The sequence below is a fragment of the Mustela nivalis genome (genome assembly GCF_964662115.1).
Source record: "Mustela nivalis genome assembly, chromosome: 6".
NCBI classification, from domain to species: Eukaryota; Metazoa; Chordata; class Mammalia; order Carnivora; family Mustelidae; genus Mustela; species Mustela nivalis.
In genome coordinates this window covers 96,293,197-96,317,861 of record NC_139025.1, presented here as the reverse complement: position 1 = coordinate 96,317,861, position 24,665 = coordinate 96,293,197, and the positions used below count along the sequence as shown (strand labels likewise).

General features: G+C 45.7%; 2 protein-coding genes and 1 long non-coding RNA gene across 4 annotated transcripts in view; all 3 read right to left on the bottom strand.

Annotated features, from left to right (window-relative positions):
- Positions 1-23,407, bottom strand: part of LOC309867820 — a 39,080-nt gene extending 15,673 nt beyond the window's left edge. Inside the window, exon 1 of the long non-coding RNA XR_014313336.1 lies at positions 23,356-23,407. This is a non-coding gene — a long non-coding RNA (uncharacterized lncRNA). The remainder of the gene's footprint in view (positions 1-23,355) is intronic.
- LOC309867755 (zinc transporter ZIP2-like) lies at positions 11,353-15,102 on the bottom strand. 2 transcript variants are annotated; one of them, XM_082736824.1, is made up of 4 exons: positions 14,735-15,102; positions 14,441-14,571; positions 14,173-14,218; positions 11,353-13,629 (listed from the first exon to the last, which is right to left on the bottom strand). In XM_082736824.1, exons 1-3 carry the CDS (start codon positions 14,847-14,849, stop codon positions 14,192-14,194), a joined length of 273 nt encoding a protein of 90 aa, XP_082592950.1. In that variant the 5' UTR covers positions 14,850-15,102; the 3' UTR covers positions 11,353-13,629; positions 14,173-14,191. The 2 variants fall into 2 exon arrangements, with proteins under 2 accessions (XP_082592950.1, XP_082592949.1); XM_082736823.1 differs by having other exon boundaries at positions 14,173-14,223; positions 14,735-15,087.
- On the bottom strand, positions 16,558-23,103 carry LOC309867694 (ribosome assembly protein METTL17, mitochondrial-like). Its single transcript, XM_082736752.1, is given in 16 exon segments — positions 16,558-16,779; positions 16,854-17,041; positions 17,275-17,367; positions 17,612-17,662; positions 18,554-18,622; positions 19,121-19,228; positions 19,423-19,493; positions 20,026-20,072; positions 20,074-20,106; positions 20,555-20,628; positions 20,944-21,025; positions 21,485-21,566; positions 22,482-22,560; positions 22,564-22,616; positions 22,699-22,852; positions 22,976-23,103. Coding segments are annotated over 16 exon segments (1,380 nt in total). The 5' UTR covers positions 23,057-23,103; the 3' UTR covers positions 16,558-16,664.
- Positions 23,408-24,665: the final 1,258 nt, after the last annotated feature.

Here is a 24,665-nt window from a genome sequence, read left to right as displayed (position 1 = left end):
AGAGAGAGAGAGAGAGAGTGCGAGTAGCCCACAAGCAGGGGGAGGGGCAGAGAATCTGAAGGAGATTCCCAGCTGAGTTTGGAGCCCCAGGCAGGGCTTGATTTCAGGACCCTGAGATCATGACCTGAGCTGAAACCAAGACTCGGTCGCCTAACTGCACCATCCAGGTGCCCCTATTATCCTCATTTTAAGGATGAACAAGCAGAGACCCATATAGTTAATAGATAGTAGTGACAGAACTAAGAGTGTCTCCCCAAATGACAGTGTGTTCCCATTTATTCTGGGCTGCTGCTTAAAGGGATCTGGGGTGCAATGTATCTTTAGGGTAAATCCTTTCTTTCTTCTTGTCTCTGTTTCTTCATCTCTAAAATAGGGACAGTCATCCGGGATCACTTATCTGTATTATCAGGTTTATTTTCTAGGTAATAATGTTGTTTCCATAATGAAATATGCATTCTAAATGTGAGAGATGGAGAGAATCTTCATTCTGGTGGTTCTCACCCTTTACAACCCCAAGGATCCCTATCATTAATCCTGCCTGTGAAACACATGCTTTTTAAAATTTTCATTTTTAAAAGATTTTATTTATTTATTTAGAAAAAGAGAGTGAGCGAGCGACAGAGAGAGAGAGAGAGAGAGAGACAGCGAGAGAGAGCACAAGCTGGGGGAAGGGGAGAGGGAGAAGCAAACTCCCTGCTGAGCATGGAGCCCAGTATAGGACTTGACCCCAGGACCTAGGATCATGATATGAGCCTAAGGCAGACACTTAACTGACTGAACTATCCAACACCCAAAACACATGTTTTTAGAACATACTAAGTAAACTGGTATTTTTATTTTGGGCCATTAATGTTGATCACATGCATATATAGTTGTCAAGTGGTACTTCTCATTACCTGATATAAATGGTACTATCTCTACAAAAATGCTTTACATTCAAAGACTTTGTTAGCGCATCCTATTCATTTGTAATGTGAGTAAATGTGTTTTCGTTAGGGTTTTGGGTATATTAGGTAATATACTGGTTTTATCAGGTGTAGCATACAAAGGCAAATAGGAAGGAGTAGTTTTACACTGGTTCCTGAATTCATACCTTCCCTACAGCTCCTTCTCTGCCCCACCACTACCTGAGGCTAAAGATACAAACATGGTTTTCCAGTATTAGGTTATTGTCCAAGGCAATGGGAGGAGGATGTTAATTGGAGCTGAGCTTTCAACCCAAACATAAAGGTTTGGTCACTCAATCAATGACTTTTCCTAGAGATGCAGAAGGGCAGCTATTGCATTAAGGAGTGAAATAAGGTAGGATTCCAGGAGAATTTTTTTGAGTGTGTACTAAGGTGCCTAAGAAGACTTTATTTTATTTTTTAAAAGATTTCTTTATTTTCGAGAGAGAACGTGTGCATGCATATGCACGTGTGAGCGAGTGGGAGCAGGAAGCAGGGAGAGAATCTTCCAGTAGACTCCCCAATGAGCAGGGAGACTGTTATGGGGCTTGTTCCCACAAACCATGAGATCATGATCTGAGCTGAAACCAAGAGTCTCACACTTAACTGGCTGAGTTACCCAAGCACCCCGTGAAGACTTTAAACCTATGTGGTTATCACTAGTATATAATCCTTGTGTTCCTCTGATTCATAAAGGATCCCATATTAAGTGATTCTTTCCTTTTCTTTTGCATTTGGGAAATTGAAGAATTTGAAGGCATTGGAAGTATTTTTGTTGCCCTGCCCTCAAGAAAGAAGAAAAACAACTGTCTTTATAGAACCCTTCATTACTGGAGACCCCATAGGGGGAGAGAGGCTCTGGAGATTGAGAGATCCTGAGGAGAAGACCTCTGTTGTCCAGCCACTCCAGTGAGGGGACTAGTCTAGCCTTCAGCATTTCTTCTGCTTGGTGCAAAAGCCCTGTTTTGACTGGAATATCAGATAGTCCAGAATGGCTGCCAAAAAGAGCTAGCAAACTGCTTCATTTGGAGATGGAGACCGCAGTGATAATAGAACCCCTCATACCACCTGAATTGGTAGGTCTTGGAGAGCTCTGAATGGTTGGGGTTGTGGTAGGATATGCTTTTCCTGTGTTGGAGATTATTACAGGATAGCCTCCCCAGTCTATCTCATTACATATATGACCTTGTATAATTCTCTCCCCCACTGACCCTGGGCTGCTTTGACTAATGGAAGGTGACCACATACAGCTTCTGTGTTCACTCTTTTGGAGCTCTGAGCATAATATAAAGAAATTCAGCTGTCCTTATCTAGAGATTCATGTGGGGAGATGGGTCCTGGAGGGTCAGTGAACACCAAGAGAGAAAGACCTGATGTACAGTCATCTCATCTAGGGGACTCAATATGTGAGTGAAATAATCTTTTTTTAAAAATTTTATTTATTTGACAGAGATCATGAGTAGGCAGAGAGGCAGGAAGAGAGAGGTGGAAGCAGGCTCCCTGCTGAGCAAAGAGCCCAATGTGGGACTCGATCCCAGGACTCTGAGATCATGATCTGATCCAAAGGCAGAGGCTTAACCCACTGAGCCACCCAGGCACCCCTTGAGTGAAATAATCTTAAATGATAACCATAAGAGCCAGCCCAGCCGACACCAAGTTGTCCAGAGTTGAGCTAACCTAGCTGGGTTCAGCCAATTTACCTAATAATGAAAATAAACAAGTAATTGCTGTTTTAAGTCATAGTAAATCTTTGTCTATATGTATATAGGACATTTGTTTGTTTGTGTATGTAAGCCTGACACAACGTACGTATTTAGAATTGCTAGTGGTTTCTTTCTTTGTTTCTTTGCCTTCTTAGATAGCCATAGGGTAGGTAACTGGAGAAGGATGTTGAGGGGGTCCAAGCTACATATCACACCACTCACCATCTGGGACATCCTCCTACAGTTAAAGATATTTTTCCCTCTTGCTTTCTATTGGGCTAGCAGTAGTTGAGAGCAAGAAGAGAAACTCTTCCTCCTTTAGAGATATCTGAGCTTGTCCTGGGAAATCTCAAAAAGAATGAGCGTTATATAAAGGACTCTAAGTTTCTAGAATCTTGCATTTGTTCATATGTGTGCTGTTTTCTACACACCTGTCATTTATATTCCCAGTATTGTATTTCATTATGTAGAATGGGAATTTTAATCTACATTTATAAACCAGCTATAAACCACAGAGTGGACTGTGCACTCTATTTCTGAAACTGTTAATCACAGGGTATATTAGGATACATAATCCCCAAGTAGCTTATGGGAAATTAGAGAAACCGAATATGTGATAGAAGTAATAACACTTGTATGAACGTGGTATGGGAGCTTAGGAGAAGGAGGACCTTATTTTTTCCCTGTTGGATTCAGGAAGGCTTGCAAGAGGGAGCTCCATCTGAGCAGAGCCATGAGGATGAGCAAGGGGTTTGCTGGGTAATAGGGAAAAGATGGGCATTCTTGACACATGGATTGGTGTGGGAAAAGGCACAAAGGTGGGGAAGGTCTAACTGCTAAGAGATAGATGATAAATTTCTCCTAGGTGAGAAAAATTGGAATTAAAGTCTTAAACTGGTGTGATATCATCTTCCAACAAAATTAACCCATATAGTGTTTTACTATCTTCTCTATTCTTATCTGAAAATGCAATCATGTTACTGTTGATGTTCTTCTATAAATATGGACACAAATTTTGACCTGGACAGGACTGAATGCAGAGCTAGGAGCACTCTGCTTTGTCCTCTTGCTTTGTCAAATTCCTTGATTCCTCTGATTGTTAAGCAAGTTTATTCATATACATGGTATGTGAAGCATTTCTATAGGTGATGAGGATATAAAAATGAATTAGGTAAAGTACAATGCTGTCATGCATATAATCTCCTTAATGCTTATAGTCATGATTCTATACTCCACAACACCTGAGTGTTTGTGAGGCAGAACTCACACACTGCAGAAACAGTGGGTATAGCTGGCTCAAGAGCCACTCTGATTGGCTTATCCAGTGGGTTTTTTGTTTTTGCTTGTTATTTTTAAAATAGGGGTTTTGAAGTTAGTCATAACTTATCCAGATGGTAATTTTCACATAGAAAATTTAGATTTTGGCTTGCCTTAAAGTAGGCAAATGTAGGGCCACCATCACCTCAATGTAACTATCTGCTAGAGACTCTTTCTAAAACTGAGACAGATTCAGCTTTTAAAGTGCTACTTTACTCTTGAAATCAGAGCAAACAGAAATAAATGGTCACAAAACTTAGTTCTTTTATTGACTCCATGAAAAATATGAAGAACAGCTCTACTGAGGCAACTAGAAACATTTCCACAATCATGAGATTATAAAGCCTGCTTGGTTTTGAACAGAACTGGATAAACATAACCAACTGTTAGACCTTGGGCTTCTTTTTTTTCTTTCTTTTTTTTTTTTAAGATTTTATTTATGTATTTGTCAGAGAGAGAGAGTGAGCGAGCGAGCACACAAGCAGGGGGAGTGGCAGGCAGAGGGAGAAGCAGGCTCCCCACCAATCAAGGAACCCAATGTAGTGCTCCATCCCAGAACCCTGGGGTCATGACCTGAGCAGAAAGCAGATGCTTAACTGACTGAGCCATCCAGGCTTCCCCGGGTTCCATGTCTTTCCATATTGTCCTTGGGTCTTTCATTCTTCGTGAAAATGTTTTCCAGGTAAAGTTTTTTGAGTTGAAACTTGAGATAAAACTGTTTGTAGAAGGATGAAATGGTTTGAATGACTGGTAGGAATTGAGATGACTGATGTAAGGCAGGACACAAACATTTAAAGCATGAATTGTCATGTGTTTATTTCAGTGTGAATGAATAATCAATATGGTAAATCACTGGCTTCATATGTATTATTGTTTAGAATCAAGCTGTGTGAAAACATGAGTTGATGAGAACGGAAATGTTAATTAACAATACAGAAGGAATGGAGTCATGGTGTAGGTTGCCTGACGTCTGGGAAATTCTGAGATGAACAGGCTTACCTGGGTGGACGCCCTAATTGTCTGGCTTCTCAGTTTGAACTTGTTTCCCAGCAATGTTTTCCAAGAATAGTCATTACTGCTGATATATTTAGCAGTTGGGTCTTTCCCTTTGATGGCTTTTCTGGGGAATTGTAGGCCCCTTAACTGTTAAGATCTGTTCTTCGTTCAAAGCCAGGGTTTTCCTTCATGGAGCATCATGCCCTACTCTCTCCTACTTGCCTCATATCCTTCCCTTAAGAGGGACTAGCTTGGTGCCTGCTAAAGTGTGCAGGCTTTTTAAAAAGACAGCTTGGAGTTTGATTCACAGCCTTGCTATTCACCTACCGCACTGCGACCTCAGACAAGGTGATTGTCTTCCCCTTTCTGCCAGGGAAACAGTAAAATTCTTTCCAGATACACAGAAATACTAAGTCTGATGGTGGGTTACTCTAGAACCTGAGCACTGGTAAAAACACTAGGAAGTGTAGAGTGCTACCTACCAGACAGTATTGTGAGGCTTAATCCCAATTGCCCAGTCTGAAACAGGTGCAACAAGAATGTGGTGGTTTCCTGGTTTATTTTCAACACTCCCACAAGCCATTCAAATCACAAGTCATACTGAGATATTTTAGGCTGTATAGCACCCATCCATCAAAGCTTCCTCTTAGTTTTAATGAATTAAAACTCTTGCTTTCCTATTAGACCCAGGTTGAACTACTGGTGCTAGCCAAGGATGGGAGCTACTCCACTGATGTTTGTGGACCGACTGAGCGGTATCCTCCAGGACATTAGCCAATGACCATCAGTCTCAGTGGTGTAAGATCACCCTGTAGTTCTGTGTTGAACTTTTCCCTTGCTCAACTGAAAAACGGCTCCAAGGGAGAGGGATTTGCATGTTATTTTCCATGTAATACTTAATGTTTTTCTTGATAATATTAAAGCAATGAAAACAACACAACAATAATAAATATACATGTTGCATTAGTGAGGTTTCTCCAGGGAATCAGAGCCGAGAGGCTATATATAAGGATTTATTATAAGGAATTGGCTCATGCAGTTATGAAGGCTGGCAAGTTCCAGGATTTCTAAGGTGAGGCAGCAAGCTGGGGATGCAGGAGAGCTGATGGTGTGGTTCCAGTCTGAAGGCAGGCAGGCTCGAGACCCAGGAAAAGCTGATGTTCAGTGCAGGTCAGAAGGCAGAAAAGAGCCGTTGTCCCAGTTGAAGGCTATCAAGCAAGAGAATTCTCTTTCATTTGGGGAAAGGGTTACCGTTTATTCTATTCAGACCTTCAAGTGATTGGATGAGGTCCACCCACATTAGGAAGAACACTCTGCTTCACTCAGTTTAACAACTTAAATGTTAATCTCACCTAAACTTAAAAAAAAAAAAAAAGGAGGGTGTCTGGCTGACTCGGTCAGGGGAGCATATGGCTCTTGATCTCGAAGTTGTGAATCTGAGCCCCACACTGGGTGTAGAGATTGTATAAATAAATAAACTTAAACAATATGTTAATCTCACTCCAAACCACCCTCACAGAAATATCCAGAGTAGTGTTTGATTGAACATCCAGGTACACAATGGCCCAGTCAAGTTGACACATAAGGGGTGCCCGCATGGCTCAGTGGTTGGTCATCTGCTTTTGGCTCAGGTCATAATCCTGTGGTCCTGAGATTGAGTCCCGCAGGTCCTGAAATTAAGCCCTGCATCGGGTTGCCTACTCAGTGGGGAGTCTACATCTCCCTCTGCCTGCTGCTCCCCCTGCTTGTGCTCTCTTTCTGTCATAAAAATAAATAAAATCTTTTTTAAAGAAGACATATAATTGGAGTGCCTGGGTGGCTTAGTGGGTTAAGCCTCTGCCTTCGGCTCAGGTCATGATCTCAGGGTCCTGAGATCGAGTCCCTCATTGGACTCTCTCCTTGGCAGAGTGGCTGCTTCCTCCTCTTTCTCTGCCTGCTGCTCTGCCTACTTGTTATCTCTCTCTGTCAAATAAATAAATAATCTAAAAAGAAAGACATATAATTAACCATCACATATGTATAATAAAATAAGTTTTATTTCAGGTAGTAAGACTATTTTTTCTGGATTTAGGTATAATCTTTTAGGAAAATCAGATTTACATTAGTAGAAAAATTCAGAAATGTGAATTGCATTTTCTGTTGAAATTCTTTACACACATGTTCCTACACCTCCATTTTCTCAAGGATTCAGAGAACTATGGAGAGTCTGAGTTGGGAGGAATTTGTTGGGTCTTTCATTCCAAGTCTTTCATTTAGCAGCTGAGGACCAGAATGGTGGGATGATTTGTCTAGCTGACACAGAAAATTGGTCTAGCTGACAGGACTGGGAATTAAATACATGGCTCCTTGATATGAGGACTCCGTTAGGACTATGTGGCAATTTAACCAAATGAGGAGGGTCTACGTGCAATCTGTAGAGGTCTGCAGGTTGGGGTGGAGGGAAGGAAGGAGGCAGGAGCTGGGACTGGGTGTGCAAGAGGAGGGGGATATAACAAAGTGAGCTCATCAGTGGAGAACGTAGAATGAGGAGAAAGGAGAAAGGGGGAGAGTGTGAAATGCTGAGGGTCTGGGGTCTAGGGAAGGTGGGACTGGGGACCTAAATCAGGGGAAGTGAGACACCGGTGCCCTACTCTGCCTCTTCATTCCCTCTTCTGGGAGAGAAAGCGTGACTAAGATGTGGATCCTCTTCCTACTCACTCCTGGACAAGACTGTCTTCTTTTTGGCCAAGAGCTTGGTATAAATATGTTTTTAAAAAACACTTATTTATTTATTTATGTGTATGTCAGATAGAGAGCACAAGTAGGGTAAGTGGCAGGCAGAGGGAGAAGCAGGATCCCCGCTGAGCAGGGAGCCCGATGTGGGACTCAATCTCAGGACCTGGGATCATGACCTGAGCTGAAGGCAGGCGCTTGACTGCTTGAGCCACCCTGGCATCCCAAGGCCACGAACTTGGTTACCAACTCTTCAGACTTCTTGGCTCTACCGCTCGAGGTGAGTGTGAAGCGAGAGCTTTCCCTCTCTCACAGGGCTGCTGCTCCATGCTCAGCAGCATTTGGCATAGTTGACCACTCCTCCTCCTTGGTAAGGCTGACGAAAGAATGCAGCTTTTTATGACAGAAGCAAGGATGAAAAGCATCGTGCTCTCAGTCCTGCCTCAAGGCAGACAGTCAAGCTCCAAACTGGTCTCTAGGACGCCACCATCTCCTCGCTCTTCAGCGACCTCACAGAGTATTTTTCTTAGGCCCCTCTGCAAGTTCCTCTTCTTCTCCCTGGTACTCGTATGGGGAGAGCCGCAGGGTCAGGGTGTCCATTTCTCTATCCACATATTTTCTCTGTGATCTTATCCAGTCTCGAGGCTTTAAATGCCATTGATAGTCCCCAAATTCCCAAATTTATACCTTTAGTCCAGCTCTCCCTCCTGAACTTCAGACTCATATATCCAAGTGTCCACTTGACATCTTCAGTGTTTGTTTAATAGACACGTCAAACTTACCACGTCCCAAGTGGAAAGACTGATCCTCTCTTCTCCTCCCCTAAAGCTGCTCTTTCATTAATATTCCCTTCCTTAGTCGAAGGTAATAGCATCCTTTTAATCTTGAGGCCAACGACTTTTCAGGTGTTCTTGATTCCTTTTTTTTTTTGGTCCCTCTTCCATCCTGTCAGTAAAGTCTGCTGTTTTCACCTTCAAACCTAATCCAGCATCTAACATCCAGCCATCTCTCACTACCTCCACTGCTACCACCTAGTCTGAGAGACCATTTCTTCCCACCAGGATCCTTATAAACATCTGAGACTTGCACTCTCTGCTTCTACCCTTAACTTCACACAGCAGCCCAAGTAATCCTTTCAAAATATAACTCAGATCATGCAACTCTGCTCAGAATCTTCTAATGCCTCATTTCACTCTGAATAAAACCTAAAATCCTTACAAAAGTCCTTATGCTTGGAAGTAATCTGTCCTCCCACACCTTCCGGTTTCAGAACAAATCCCCTACTGTTTATCTTCCCTCTCACTCACTCTTCCTAATGCCTCATGCCTTTGCTGTTCCGAAAAGACAGGCAGGCTCTCTTTAAGAAATCACCTCCCCTTCCCTAGATATTCTGCTAGGCTAAGGACACTGCAAGGCTAAGCCTCACCTTATCAAGGATGCTTAACTACCCTACTTAAAAATGTTATTCATAGCTTCCCCCACTCGCCTTCCTGTTACATTTTCCCATAGACCTTATGACCTTAACGGTCTATATAATTTACATTCTTATATTTTTTGTCTCTCTTTTTCTTTCTTTCTTTTCTCTCCTCCGGCCCTCCCCTCTCCCCTCCCCTTCCTCCTTCCCCTCCTCCTCCTCTTCCTCCTTTTGGTTTGCTCTGCTGTGTTCTCTGATGAGTCCCACATTCCTCTAGTGTGCAGGTACTCAAGAAATGATTACTGAATAAGGCTCTGCCAACGAAAGGCCCAACTGCCACTACACAATATTCCTGAGATATCAAGGTCACGGACTGATGTGGGCTCCCGGCCAGCCCTGACCACCTCCTCACTCAACTGAATCTCCACTCTGGCCATCCATGAGGCCTAATGGGGGTCTGGAGGAGACACCCCCTTTCCCCTAAGTGGCAAGTGCAGGTGATCCAACCGCTCTTTATCTGTGGGAACCTCAGTTCTTCTTTTTAATGCCTTCCCTCGGGAATCCGCAGCCGTCATCGACCCCTGGCCCACCGCCTCTCTCCTAGCCTTTCCAGAGGCTGAGGCCTTGACCATGAAGAGGAGCTGATGCTGGCCGCCCTCGTCAACCCTCAATAAACGCGCGTGTAACGGCGCCTTGCCGCCAGCAGGGGGCAGGAACTCCGGCTGAGTTTCCCCGCCCAGCCCCCGCTCCTCCCCAGCTCCCCTCCTTCTTGGGCACAGTGAGGAAGGACGCCAGGCCCCGCCCGGGGAATCTGTGCCCACGGGGCCGTGGGTGGTGACGCGGTGCTGGGCTTCGATTCGGGAGAGCCAGGCTCCCGCCCGGGATGATGCTCTTCGTGCTCCCGGGCTCCTCGAGTAACACTCGGGCGGCGCGGCCCCTGAGCCCCGAGACACCGGGTCCGCCCCGTTATTCCCAGGTCCCTTCACCCCCAGGGGCTCCGCCACCGCGGTGTCGGGTCACGGCTCGCGGAGGGAGGTCTGGAGGTTCTACAGGTAGAGCCTCCCGCCTCCTCCAGAGGCGCAAACCCCGGACCCGGGGTGGGGGGGGGGGGTAACAGCCCGGGAACCAGGCGTTGCCGGGAGAGCGGGTTGCGGAGGAGGGGAAACCCCAGCTCTTGCCCAGCACCTTCGCCCTCTCGGGCGGGTCCCGCTGTCACCGCTGCCACAGCCGGCAGGGGGCGCTGCGCCGCCCTTGCCGCGCGCCCGGGGACCAGAACGTGACTTCCTGGTTGTTCCGTAGAGGTGGCTTGCCAATGGCTCTTTGAAATTCTGAGGAACACTGCGCGAAAGTAAGCCAATAGGCTTCGGATAAAGAGCGCCTACTGTGTACCACGAGCTCTCCATCCTGTCGGTGGTTAGATGTGCGGAAGGCGAGGGTGTGTGCTTCCACCTGCGGGGCTGCTGCAGGTTGACAGGTGGGGGTGTCTGGGTCAACTCAAGGTTTCATGGCGGTGGTCCTTTTAAGTCTTCTTCCTAACGTCATTGTCTGGACTTTTATTTACCAGGATATTCCTTACCGACCGAGAAGGGGCTGCAATGAGGTAGTTTTTTTGACTTTTTCCTTTATAGCTATGTATGCATCGCACATGCAAATGGTAAGCGTAAATGCAATACTGAGAAACAAATCTGGTAAAAAGGATGTTTTCCTTTGGTCGTTGTTTGTTAGGCCCCAGTTTCTTTTCCAGACGCAGTTCAGTTTTTTATGTCCCTTCACCGTCTTTATCTATTACATAGATTAAAGTATTAAATATTATTAATATATTTGATGGAATATGATTCAACCGTCAGAAACATGAAATCTTGGCATTTGCAACAAGTAGGTGGAACTGGAGGCGTTATGCTAAGTGACAGAAGTCATTCAGAGAAAGACAATTATCGTATGATCTCACTGATCTGTGGAATTTAAGACACAAAGCAGAGGATCATAGAGGAAGAGAGAAAAAAAAACTAAAGGAAACCAGAGAGGGAGACAAACCATACAGACTCTTAATGATAGGAAACAAACTGAGTGTTTCTGGAGGGGAGAGGGGTAGAGGGATGGGGTAGCTGGGTGATGGACGTTAAGGAGGGGACATGATGTAATGAGCACTGGGGATTATATGAGACTGATGAGTCACTGACCTGTACCTCTGAAACTAACAATAATTATATGTTAACTGTTGAATTTAAATAAAAAATCTCAAAATAATAATGAACAAATATATTATTACAAAAAAATAGAAATAAAAGTTTATTGACAGGGCACATGGGTGGCTCAGTGGGTTAAGCGTGTGCCTTCAGCTCAGGTCATGATTCTTGCATCCTGGGATTGGAGCCTCTGGTCTTAAGTGGTCAGGCTCCCTGCTCAGTGGGGATGTCTGCTTCTTTCTTGACCTCTGCCCCTCTCCCTTGCTCAGATGCTCTCTCTCTTTCTTTCAAATAAATAAAGAAAACATTCAAAAAAGTTAATTAACGTGTATACATGTGCATGTGTTCCCTCATTTTCCTTCACCGATAATAACAATTATATGCAATGTAGTACACTGTTTCCTCTTTCCCACTAAGAATATATTTTGGACTTATTTCATGTCAGTAGCAAAGGTGTACTTGCATAGTATTCTGTTGGTGTACTTTGCATAGTATTCTGTTGTAGGGATATGCATCATATTTTAACCAGTTCCATGTTCAGGACATTATGTTTGTTTCCCAACTTTTACTAGTATAAACCACTTAAGAGGAATATACTGGAGTATCAGAAGGGGCAAAGTGGAGAGAGTGACTGAGCTCATGGGGTGCACCTTCTCTCCCCTCCTTCTCCATGAAGTCTGAGATACTCCTCCATTTCATGGGTCAGGGCACTGGGCAACAGCAGATAATAAGCTTTGTGTTTGTCCTTCATAGTTTTTAAGAGAAGCAACGCATTGTAGGGGTTCCTCACACTGAAAGATGGCCTAGTGGGGAGGGGCTGGAGGCAGAGCAGCAGGTAGAGCAGGCAGCAGGAAAGCCAGTAAGTTGTGGCAAAGCCTGGTAATCACCCTAGGCATTTATCTGGCGCCTTTCTCCCTCTCCAAACACACTGCTTCTTAATCCCTCAGCACAAGGCAGCTGGATGGAGACAGAGGCTTAAAGAAGAGCCACAGCATCCTTGAGGCTACGCAGGGCTCAGTGTGAAAAATAGGAACCAGAGGGAAGGAGGCTCTATTTAGCCTGATCTCAAGAGTCTGCTGGACACACTGTAGTTGGCCAATAATAGGTATTGGGAGTGGAGTGGGTGTGGTTAGCATAGGAAAAAATCTAGATCCCATGGTTTCTGTTTTTATACCTCTTCTCTCTAAATGATGGGAACTCTAGCTCAGTTTCTCAACACCTGTGGGCAAGGCAGGAGTAGGTTGCTGGAATTTCAGCAATGCTCCCATGTATGGAGGCATGGCCTGCAACTGGCAGAATGGCTAGGGGCCTGGATTCCAGGAGAAAATACAATATCCAACAGTCAGCCTTTCCATTCCCCACTCCATCACTTCCTGTACCAGGCAGCTCCTAGGCTACCTGGAGAAATGAAGTATAGCATGACTGAAAGGGAAGGGTAAAATGGAACATTTTATTATACACAGTAGCAAAAATGGAACAAGAGTTAAATCTAGAGTGATGGTCTTCATATCAATTCTCCAATTTAGAGGCACTCAACCTAAACGTCCTCTTCTCAGTCCTGGAGAAATGGATTCTCATGTAGGAGAAAGCTGTGGTCCAGTTCATGAGGGTGATGCCTAATGAATGCCACTTAGTCTCAGTGGAGGGCCAAACCCATTGGGGAAGTATCTCCCAAGGGTAGGAAGGCCATCCTAGATAGGCCCATCAGAAAAATCTGGAATCTCTCAGGCCCACAAGGCAATAAAGGCCATGAAGGCAAAACCAGCGGCTACGCAGCCCCATTTGGCCAGAGGGGCCTCAGGGCCAGCTAGCTCCCGGGGCAGAATTTCCAAGAAGGTGACATACAGAAAGGTGCCGGCTGCCACACCTTGTAATGCAGCCTGGACTAAGCCCTGCCCTGCTTTAGAGTCCCCTTGGGTCACAGCCAGCCCCAGGACTAGGCCCATGGGGGACATGAGAGCTAATGACAGTATGGACAACATGGCCCATCGTGACCTAGTACCTATCCGCACCAGCCGCAGTCCAACCCCAAACACTACAAGCACTTTGTGAGCCAGGACAGCAAGACAGAGCTGAATGGTGGTTGCTACTGTTGGCTGCAGCCCCACGGCTAGCCCTTCAAACACTGAGTGAAAGGAGAGCGAGAGCAAGAGGACGAGGGCCCGAAGGGGGCCCTTTGAGGGTGAGGGTGGGGGTCCGTGGCTGTGGAGTTCAAGGACATGAGTCCCACCCCACTCCTCCTGCACTGTCGTTCCTCCAGCAGCCCCAGGACAGCATTGCAGTGCCAGCGACTCCAGAAAGAAGACAAAGAAGAAGCCCAGGGAGATGATGAGCTCTCCGTAGGGATACTCCATCTAGGAACAGAAAGAGGGTCTGTGAGGTAGGAAGGGAAGAGAAGCAAGGACACTGGGTGGCCATGGGAGTGGGAGACTAAAGAGAATGGGAAGTGTGGGACTATGCCTAGTTAGTAAGAATTGGCCAACTCTTTGCCCTGCTGGCTCTCCCTCTGGTCTGTGGCCTTATTCCCATCTGCTTCAGATGCTTCCAGATTGATGCAGCATATTGGGCATAAAGAAGGGCAGGGGAATGAAGCCAAGAGCAGGTATGGACAGCAACGAGAAGAATCCCTGAGGGACTAAGGGACACCAGCGTAATAGGGTTAGTAATATGGGAAAAGAATGTGAGGCATGTCAAAGGGATGGAGAAAGAATGAAATAGTAAAGCAGAGCTTTTTCTGGGGTTCCACAAACCCAAATGGATTGAGTGGGCTCCTCCTTTCCTCTGTGCTGTCTGAGCTGAGGAGCAGAGGGGATCCCTGGTTTCCTCACATACTCCCCTCAAAAGGGTCCGGGAGGTTCTCCTCCCCCACTAGGGAGGGACTGGTGGGAGATACTTACCTGAGCTGAATCAGCATCATCAGAAGCATTTCCCTCCCTTTCTGTCCTGTTCTAGGGAGAGAAAAGCAGAAATCAGGTGGGGAGCAGCTCAGCTTCCTGTCCTGTCCCTTCAGCTCCGTCACTTTCCCTAAAGTCCAATGTGACTGGTGTTCACCATGCCAGAAAGAGTCCTCTTGCTTTTCCTTCCACCCTTGTCCTCAGCTCTGTCATCTTCCCCCCTCATCATTCTGGCCTCACAGCCCTGCTGCTTACCATTTCTGCTGCTCACCTGCATCTTAAACTTCTGGATCTCTGAGTCAATTCCCTCCAGGGCTTCAGCAGTCATGTGCATGAGCCCTGCTCCCAGGAAAACACCAGCAGAGGTGCAGCCCAGGAGGCTGAGGACCCGGCGGTGACGACCTAAGAAAACGAGGAGTTACAATCCAGTTGGCAATGAGATAGAAAAGGTGACAAAAGAGCAAGCCAGCTTGGGGTTGGTAAGAGCCTCGGAGCAAGGCATCAGGATAGGTGAAAGGGCCATAGTCAGGCTGAGGTTATGGGGCCGGCAGCGGCAGGGCTGTACCTGTGGCGGCATCAATCTGGAACCACTTGAAGCAGATGGGAATAAGGCCACAGACCAGGGTGAGAATCAGCAGGGCAAAGAAGCAGCCAATTTTCACTCCTAGTTGTGGTTCCATCCTTGGGGTACAGGATAAGCAGATGCTTCAGAATAGCAAATGGGAGTTATGATCTCTGAGCAGGAGTGTGGAAGTAGGCGATCAAAGCTGGAGTATCTCCTCTCCCGAGCTCCAGGAGGGCGATGGGATCCTCCTGTTCTGTGTTGCCTCTGCTTGCGCAGCCTTGCATAGCTGACTGGGGCCCTGCCCCAGATTCCCGCCCTCCCCTTACCAGGAGGCCCCTCCCCTGGCTCACGCCTTCCAGAACTGGGAAACCAGAAACTCCAGACTCCCTGCCAGGCACAGCCTGTGCTGTGTGTCTTCTCCTCTTCAGGGCCATGACTTATCCAAATGCTATGGACAGTCTTCTTTCATGCTGGTCTAATCCACAATGAGAGTCTATGGTAGGTCCTTCCTAGCTGTTTTGTACTGGGGACACCTGGTCCTGCCTTATTTATGACATTTGATCTAAGACTCCCAAACCTTCTCCACCCCACCCTATGTCTCATAGGTTGTTATGCTGATATCTGAACCCTACCTTTTCAGAGGGGATTTGGGTAGGAGGTGGGGTTGAGAGGTGGTGCCGCCACCCACCACTCTGTGAAAACTAGTAGATGAGGGGCCTCTCCTCTCCTGTAACCCCAGAGAAATAGCTCCAGGCATGGCAATTTCTAGTGGGGAGTTGAGATTTCTAGTATTACAATATTGATTTTGTTCCAACTTTTGACTGTGCCCGTTTCTGGATACATACATATCTTCCACAACTTATGATGGGATGATGTTCCAATGAGCCCAGCCTAAATCGGGAACCTCCTAGGTTGAAATGCATTTAATATACATAAGCTACCAATCCTAGCTTCAACTAGCTTTAAATGTGCTCAGAACACTTACATTAGCCCACAGTTGGGCAAAATAATTTAATCAAAGTCTTATTTTGTAATAAAGTGTTGATATCTCATGTAATTTACCACATACCGTCCTGGAAGTGAAAACCAGAATGGTTAGAAGTGTGCCAGCCGTTTACCATCGTGATGGAGCGGTTGCCTGGGAGTTGCGGCTGCCCAGCATCACAAGGGACTATCATACCACATACTGCTGACCTGAGAGAAGAGCCAAACTCAAAATTCAAAGTCTGGCTTCTACTGAATGTGCCTCACTTTCACATCATCTTGAAGTTGAAAATTTGAAAATCAAGCCACTTTAAGTCAGAACCATGTGTACTGAGGGAGAGGGCCTGAGAATTTTAAGACAAAGAAAGGTTCTCTAGCTCTGAAATAGCAAGGCCTAGCGAAAATCCGAGAAATGAACCAAGCAAATGGAAGGATCCTGCCTAGAGCTACAGGGCCACGTGGAGATGGAAAATTCAGTCTTGATGGGATCGGCTCTTGAGGAAAATGTATCAGGCAAACTCTGGGGGAGTTGATGAACTCTGAGAAAGACAGAAGTAAGGGACGGAGGAAAACACAGAGGCTAGGCAGCCCAGCTTCCCTATTTAGGTAGCCCACCAAACAACTGTGACACGTGCTGAGCCAGCGCTCAGACCCTGGGGGCGGCTTTCGCTTTCCCTACTGCCCCGGATTACTTCCTTGGGAAGACCTGGTAGAAGCAGTATCTCAAAAGCTTGCAACCTGTGTGAGAAGATAAGGCACTGAATATCTTGAGAATTCTCTCTGTTATAGGACTGAACATGACAACCAACCTCTGTATCTTTTAGGAATCACAAGATCCATTTCTACTCTTTGAAAACTTTTTATTATTATTAAAGCCTCAAGCAAACATACATAGGGCTGCCAGCACTCCCACCCTGGATACCAGGGAGCTTCAGCCTTGGCAGGCCTAAGTAAGAAAATCCTTGTCGTCAGCAGGGGACAGAGGAAGCTCCGACTCTGAAGGTGTGATCACAGGTAAAAGATCTCCCCAGGAGCTGACTCGAGCACAACGATACAAATCCCTACGGAAAAGAGAGGTTAATGTGGGCTCTAGCTTCTTGCCACCTCCCCCTAATTTTGGTCACACTCTTTATACCTGCCATGCTGGCGGGCTGTGATCACAGCATGCTGCATATGTCCATCTGGACAGCACAGGTGACAATGCACATGGCGTGGCCGTTTAAGGACAGGCTGAGTGATACGGGGCCAGCGATTAGCCTCCTCTGGAGACCCCTGGGCAAGAATTACCATTGAGAACTTTTCCTCTTTTTGCTTCTTCTTGTTCTAAGATAAGGATACAGAGAGACTATTTGGAGAAAAAAGAGATGGGAAAAAAAATTGTGATCCCCCTTCCCCCATCCCTGCAGCCATTTTCAGATTCTATAAGCCATGTACACCCAGGCCTGCAAACCTCCAGGCTCTTCTCTGACTTCTCCAACTCCTCCCACCTCTGACTCCTTATCATCCTGTTCCCCCAAGCTACTTTCTCCCTGCCCTAACATTCCCAGGAAACATACCCAGCTGAAGGGGATGCAGTGGTAAGCTTGAGAAAAGCTACAGGCCAGGGGCTTAGAGGCTGTCAACTGGGGACAGGGAAGTTCATGTGGACACTGGGAACACACAAGACAAAAAAACCCCAGAGAATCATACAACTGAAAAACAAAGAGTGACAGAGTTAAGAAGGGCTAGGGCAATGGGAACATAGGAGCTGGAAGCAGGGAGAGCCAAGGCATCAACTAAGAAAGATACTGAATAGGGACACACACACACTGGCTTAGCTTTACCCTCTCACTTTTCCCGGCCACAGCTGAGTTTACATCTTTGCAGGCTGGGAAAGGCAGAAGTAATACTCACTGGGGCAAAGACAAAGCCAGGTCGAGGGTCCAAAGGTGACTTCTCTTTTCCCTAAAATAAAAAAAAAAAATTAAGCTGGGTCTGAGGGGTCTAGTCTCATAACTCAATCTCTCTACTCAGTAAACTGAGGACTCCTTTAACATTCAATTCTGATAATTATTAACTAGGCTCCTTGAGTTAAGCTGGCTGGTTCTCTAATACTCCAAACAAAGAACCTTCTCTTTGTAGTAGGAGAAAAGCAGGAACTTGGCACATAGTATGGTGCTTTCCCTTGTCGGCAACCTCTACTCTCAAAAAAATCCCACTCCAGGACAATTAAATTTATGATTATACACTGGTTCATACTGTCCCCAAAAGATAAGGTTCTTTGCTTAGCAATGCCCTGGATCAGGGGTTGGAGCACTTACTCTTTTTTAAAGGCCTAGAGAGTAGGCAAAATCTGTTTCTGTCCCAACTATTCAACTCTGCTGTTTATAGTATGAAAGCAGCCATAGACAGGACACCTGCGTGGCTCAGTTGATTGCGCATTTGCTTTCATCTCAGATCATGATCCCAGTGTTCTGGAATCGAGTTCCACACCATGCTCCTTGCTCAGCAGGGAGCTTGCTTCTCCCTCTGCCTGCAGCTCCCTCTGCCTGCAGCTCCCCCTGCTTGTGTTCTCTCTCTGACAAACAAAAATCTTAAAAAAAAAAAAAAAAAAAAAGGCAGCCACAGACAAGAGACACACCAATAAGCATGGCATATATGAAAATAGGTGGCAGGCCAGATTTGATCCACAGGTCCTGGTTTGCTAATCACTATCCAATCTCATAACAACTTTATATGCCTAATACCCTGAGAGTCACCCTTACCATTGTATGACAGTCTCTTCAGTCTTAAGGGAGCAGCAGTGACCACTGACAGATGGTGGGAAAGGAGTGAAAGAAGGAGAAAGACTCTTACCTTAAGGACGAGGTCCCTGGCATCCATAAGAAGGCAGTGCCCAGCTTTTGTTCCATTCTCTACCAATACCTGTTCACAAAAAAGGAAAATAAGCATAAGCTTTGAATTACATGAAAACATAAATGCTAGCAGCTCTGTAAGACATTAACAGATACAGCAGAGGGCCCTAAAGGAAAGGGCCATCCCCACATAAGATGGGAATGGAGAGCCTAAAAGAGGGACAAAGGGATCTATGCATGATAAAAATGGTCAAGAATGAACACAAGTTTTGGAACGCCTAGGTGGCTCAGTCGGTGGTTAAGTGTCTGCCTTCAGCTCAGGTCATGATCCCAGGGTCCTGGGATGGAGCCCCACTTCTGGCTCTCTGCTCAGTGGGAACCCTCTGCCTGCCTATCACCCTGCTTGTGTTCTCTCTCTTTGACAAATAAACATATAAAATATTTAAAAACAAGACAAAAAAACACACTTAAAAAAAAAGAATGGTGCAAGTTTCGATGGAGAGAAGGAAATGCATGAAACCCATGACACTGCCTTAAAACTTGAAGGGAAAAAGGAATTTCAGCTCACCAGAAAATGACTTGTCTTGCGCCATAGGGTTTGGACTAGTTCAGTGCGGTCAGCCTTGCTGGGAAGCTCACTTAAGGAGAAGGCTGATACCACCACATCGAATTGTACCTGAGAATCAAGAAAAAAACGTGAGAGATGTGACATCCCCATTCCTGACCCTCCTTCCAAGAACCTAACAAAGTTCTATCCCCTTATATTTCTTCTGTTTTATCTTCTAACACTCAAGGCTGGGTTGAAAAGCTGAAGCCACGCTTTTCCATCTGCCAAATTCCACATTTAACACTCTAAACATTGGCACTTGCCTTGGGTGATACAGGTAGAAACTGTCTGAAGAAGACACCTGGAACATAAGGCTCCCCAGATTCTAAACCACCTGTGGAGTAAAGCAGAGGCGCAGCAACTTTGAGTGTACAGGTATAAACTGAAGTGATCTCTCGGTAAGAAATAGGGTCCCAAGGCTAAAGAAAACCACAAGGCACCTGGGTGGCTCAGGTGCTTAAGCGCCCATCTTTGACTCAGGTCATGATCCCAGGGTCCTGGGATTGAGCTCTGTGCCCTGCAACAGGCTCCGTGGTAGGGCTCCCTGCTTGGTGGGGAGTCAGTTTCTCCCTCTGCCCCTACCCTGGCTCATATTCTCTCTCTCTCTCTCAAATAAATAAAATCTTAAAAACAAAAACAAAAACAAAGGGCAGGGAAACACTGGGTTGCCTGTCCTGTTTATCTTACCCAACCCCCCGCCAGTCCAGCAAAGGCCTCTACAACCCTCTGCTTGACCACAACACTGGAAAGAAATCAGACTCCTCTTTAACTTTCAGCCTTCCTCTACTCCCCAATAAAACAACTTTTTCATTCTCTGCTTAACTCCTTCAACTTTGAAGAAACCCTTCCTTATCTTTCGTCCTCACCTTTCAGTAACTTTTCTGCCAAAACCAACATAGCAGCTGAGCTGTCCACATACAAAGTGGCCCCAAGCACTATGAGCAGCCCTAAGATGGCAAAATATAAATCACCATTTCCAACGACAAAGAGTCATCCCTACAAGAGATCCCTCTGTCCCCAACCCCAACCCTGGGAAACAGAATATGATCTTAAAATGGTTGGAAAAACTAACAGTGCCATTTTCTTACTTCATTTACTACTCCTTAAAAAAGGTCAGGCTCAAAAAAACTACTTATAGGTAAAAAAAAATCTTGGTGCTATGCCCAAAACTAAATTCCTTTCCTTTTTTTATCTTTCTAAACATGGGTCTTTTTTCACTTGAAGTTTCTTTAAGTTCTGGCCCTAATCCATATACTTTCTTATGCCTTACCAATCTGAGCGAAGAAACATTCTAGTTCCCAAATTTCCTATTCTCCCTCTGGTTCCCTAGTCTCTTGGAGTGTTATACACATGGCTCTATAGAGCTAGAATTGACAGAGACAGTAAGATACTTACCAAGTGACAGAACCAGTACCCGAGCCAAAATCCATTAAGGTTTGAGGCTGGAACTCTGGAACTCGAGCCTGGATCTGAAGAAATATGTAACACTCCACAGTAGGGGAAGCAGACCCTTATTTAGGGCCACTATGAATTAGGAGACCATGACAGAGCAGATGAGATGTGAATGTTTTTTGTGATATAATGTAAATACTTTATAGACTGGGAACTTCCTAAAACAATGATTTTAAACATTCCTTGGGTCACGAAACCCTTTCAGAGGATAAAGAGAGTCTCTCAAAAAAAAAAAAAAAAAGACATGCAATTTCCCAAGAACCATACCCCAGGAGACTACTTTATGGATAAGGGAACTGACGGTAACGGGTTGGAAGCTGAGGGGCTTTCACCTCATGGAATGCCCTGGAGACTGCTGCAAAGCCACCATCCAGTCTTGCTGCCATATATACCAGGCTCAGGCTCTCATTGTAGCTGCCAGAAAAACCAGAGAGTCACACCTACCAGGAAATAACCTCCATCCCATAGTTAACCTTCTATATTTTTAGGAATGAAATCTTTGGAAAGGGCTCCTCCAGCTCAGTACTTTCACTCCTTAAAAGAGAGAAGTCCTGGGGCACCTGAGTGGCTCAGTGGGTTAAAGCCTCTGCCCTTGGCTCAGGTCATGATCCCAGGGTCCTGGGATCTAGCCCCACATCGGGTTCTAGGCTCAGTGGGGAGCCTGCTCCCCACCCCCACCCCGTCTGCCTCTCTGCCTACTTGGAATCTCTGTCAGATAAATAAATAAAATCTTAAAAAAAAAAAAATAGAGAAGTCCTGAGTTTCAAACCAGGTAGGCTTTTCAAACAGGAATTGTGTAATAGCACTTCCCCAGTCTCCTCCTAGAGACAAGATTTTTTTTTTTTTTTTTTGCAGCCCTTCTAGCCCCCTTACCTCAGTTCTTGCCAATGGTATGTAGTTTTGCGCAGGGCTCGCAGCACAGCTTCACGAAGTTTCTCCTCCACTTGACCTAAGCCTGTGGTGAGAACAAGAACTGAGTGACGACCTAGGAAGACCAGGGCTCAGATCCAATATCTGAATATGCTGCTTGTCCATTCCTCTGCAATTTCCATCCTTCCCCTTAAGCAAAATCTCAAAGCTTAAGAAAATGCCAAATCTAGAGAAAAATTTTGGGTAAGAATAACAGCAACCACCACCATTACCACCAGAATGCATGAGACAGTATTTTGTCTCTACCAGCAGTTTAGTCAACAAGATCAAAACCATCCCACAGGCTTTGCTCTCTTTTAAAGGGAAGTGTCTCAAAGATGTAAAAGGATAGGATAAGGACAATATTTTGTGGATTTCCTCAGGTCCCCCTAAACTTTAGTACGTGACATCTCCAATGTTCCTAGAGGGAAGAAAGGGGTTTGAAAAATCTCATCTCAGGATTGTGTTCAGCTCAGTATTATTTTATCTACTGAGCACCTATGAACCAGGTAACGCAGGGAACACAAGATGAATAAAAGGCAGGTCTGTAGTATTAAGGAGCTCACACTCATGAAAGTAACTTGATGAGTTATACTCATTCTCCTATCCCTGAAGAGCGTTTCAGTACTGGACAGGGAGCCATACAGGGATTTTATTTCACTTTAATAAAAACTTAAACCGTCCTAATCCAATGGATTTGCAGGATAAAACCCCAAAGACCTAGACTTTGACAGGATACTGAAGTACCTTGCTGACCTTCACAAAAATCCCAAGAGCAACCTCGGAAACTATTCTGTTTTAGCGAGGCATCACTGTAACAAGCAGCCGCAGCCAGAAAATCAAACAGGAAACCGCAGTATCTGTTTGTCACAGATACTCAAACAGATCTGTAAAATTATTCCTTGCTCTTAATTTCCCACCGGTATTTCAGTTGGGCCTACTCTTTATTCTTAGGCCCCACCTGGGTTTTCCAGGAATTTCTTCTCCAGATGGACAGCCCGTCTTTGCAACTCCTGGGGCTCTACAGGTAAACGCCGGCTTCACAGATAATTGGTCAGTGCTTGCACCTGCTTCTCCACATTGGGCATCGAGCTCTCTATGGGCCAAAGATGAAACGCATCACTTAATGCAGACACAGTGTTTTGCTTCTCGGGTTTCCGCTTCCCACCGGTACTCACCGAGCAGCAGGAACTGCGCAGCGGCAGCCAGTGCTGGCGGCACCTTGATGCATGGCAGCTGCAAGATGCCGGGGTGCCGGCGATGGGGCGTCTTTCCCAGAAAATCGGAATTGTTATCGACCTGGGATATGCCCGGAACGACGGCAGCGAGCGTCTGCAGGCCGGGAAAGAGAAGCTGATTGATTGTAGGGCAGAGGGAAGGCTCTGACCTTCGCTAAGGAAGAGGCTATTCCTGAGATCCAGAGTTTCTCCGAGAGCAGGGAAAGCAGACACTCACGCGAGACTGGGGAGCTTCTCCACTGCCGCGGCGCCACCTGCTACATGTCAGCAGATGCCTCAGTCCCCTCACGGTCGCCATGGCACCGGAGGCGAGCAGGAAACGGAAATGATGAGACCCGTGACGCGCACGGAGCAGTGTCAGCCAATGAGAAGAGCGAGTGCTTATAGTAGCCAATAAACAACCGATATGTAAATCACCTCGGAGGGTAACGGTACGTGGGTGGGGTCAGGCTTTGGGTTCCTGTGTAAGCAGTCCCCGGCGAAGTGGCCTCAGGGTTGTGTGGGGTTTGGTCTAGATGTTCCGAGGTCGAGGGGCGGGGTGGGGACGGGCCCTTTTCTGGGCTCTCTAGAGAAGCGCCATAGACAGAAAAAGACTACCTGTGTTCCTTGCTTCTCTCTCTGGAGAACCTCTGAAGTCTTGGGATTTTTTGTCCCCGTGTGAAAACGGGAGAATTCAGTAATGGAAAGATAAGAAAAACCCGAATTTAGGCAACTCAAGATAACAAATTAATAGTTAATAGATACAATTTTTTTGTTTGTTTGTTTTGACATTATTCTCCATATTAAACTGTCCTCTTGGGGGTGCCTGGGTGGCTCAGACTGTTAAGCCTCTGACCAGCTCAGGTCATGATCTCAGGGTGCTGGCATCGAGCCCCGGGGTCGGACTCTGCTCAGCAGGAAGCCTGCTTCCTCCTCTCTTTCTCTCCGCTTGTCTCTATGTCTACTTGTGATCTCTGTCTCTGTCAAATAAATAAATAAAAATCTTAAAAAAAAAAAAAAACTGCTACATGTCAGCAGATGCCTGACATGTATTTATTTAAGATCTAAGATGTCTCTTAGATAAGTAGCTAAGAGAACATACCCAATACAGTGGGCAAGCGCACTGTAATATTAGCACATTTAGTCCCTGCTATCTGTGAGATACATTCTGTTAACACCATTTTGCAGTTGAAAAAAGTGGGTATTCAAATGGTTAAATATCACGCCCAAGATCACAAACCTTGTTAGATGACAATTAGATTTAAACTTGGGCAGTTTAGGGGCCCCTGAGTGGCTAGGTTGGTTGAGGCCGGGACTTCTGATTTCAGCTCAAGTCGTCATTGGAGCGTTGTGAGATTGGGTTTCCTGCTTAGCGGGGAATCTGCTTGAGATTCTCTCCTTCCCTCTGCCTCTCCCCCCACCCCTGCTCACGTGCTATATAGATAGATAGATGGATAAATAAATCTTTTTGAAAATAAAAAGAGTAAACGGGCAGTTTTAAGTCTGAGCTTCACCTTTAAACATGTACTCTACCGGATATTGTTGGCCCTTGGAATATAACTTAGCAAGCTAACTGGGAACAATATGCTACATGTCCTGAAGTGTTAAATTAACATGTAGCATTAAAATGAACTCACTGGGCTTTGTGCCCTCTTGATTCTGTTAGCAAACATATTGGTCAACTATGGAATATGTTAACGTTTTGCTATCTGCTGACTGGATGGGTGAAAGTATTGTCTTTGCTGCAACTGCAAGAGTCCAAATATAATAATTATGGGGTAAAATATGGGGAACTATATCCATCAGAGAGTTAAGTGTCTGATTTGCGTTTAGGTTAGTAAGCTTTGATTCTAATAAAGGAGACTTTGGCTTTATAATCTGAGTGCTCTGGAAGGAGTCTTGTGAGGGGGGAAAGGAAGAGAAAACCA

Bases quoted from the DNA above. Each gene is read 5' to 3' on its own strand.
- LOC309867755 (XM_082736823.1), bottom strand. From the start codon at position 14,849: ATGGAACCACAACTAGGAGTGAAAATTGGCTGCTTCTTTGCCCTGCTG. The intron at 14,224-14,440 runs GTGAGCAGCAGA...TTCTCTCCCTAG, and splicing joins TCCAGAAGTTTAAGATGCAG to AACAGGACAGAAAGGGAGGG. The intron at 13,630-14,172 runs GTAAGTATCTCC...TTCTGTTCCTAG, and splicing joins ATGATGCTGATTCAGCTCAG to ATGGAGTATCCCTACGGAGA.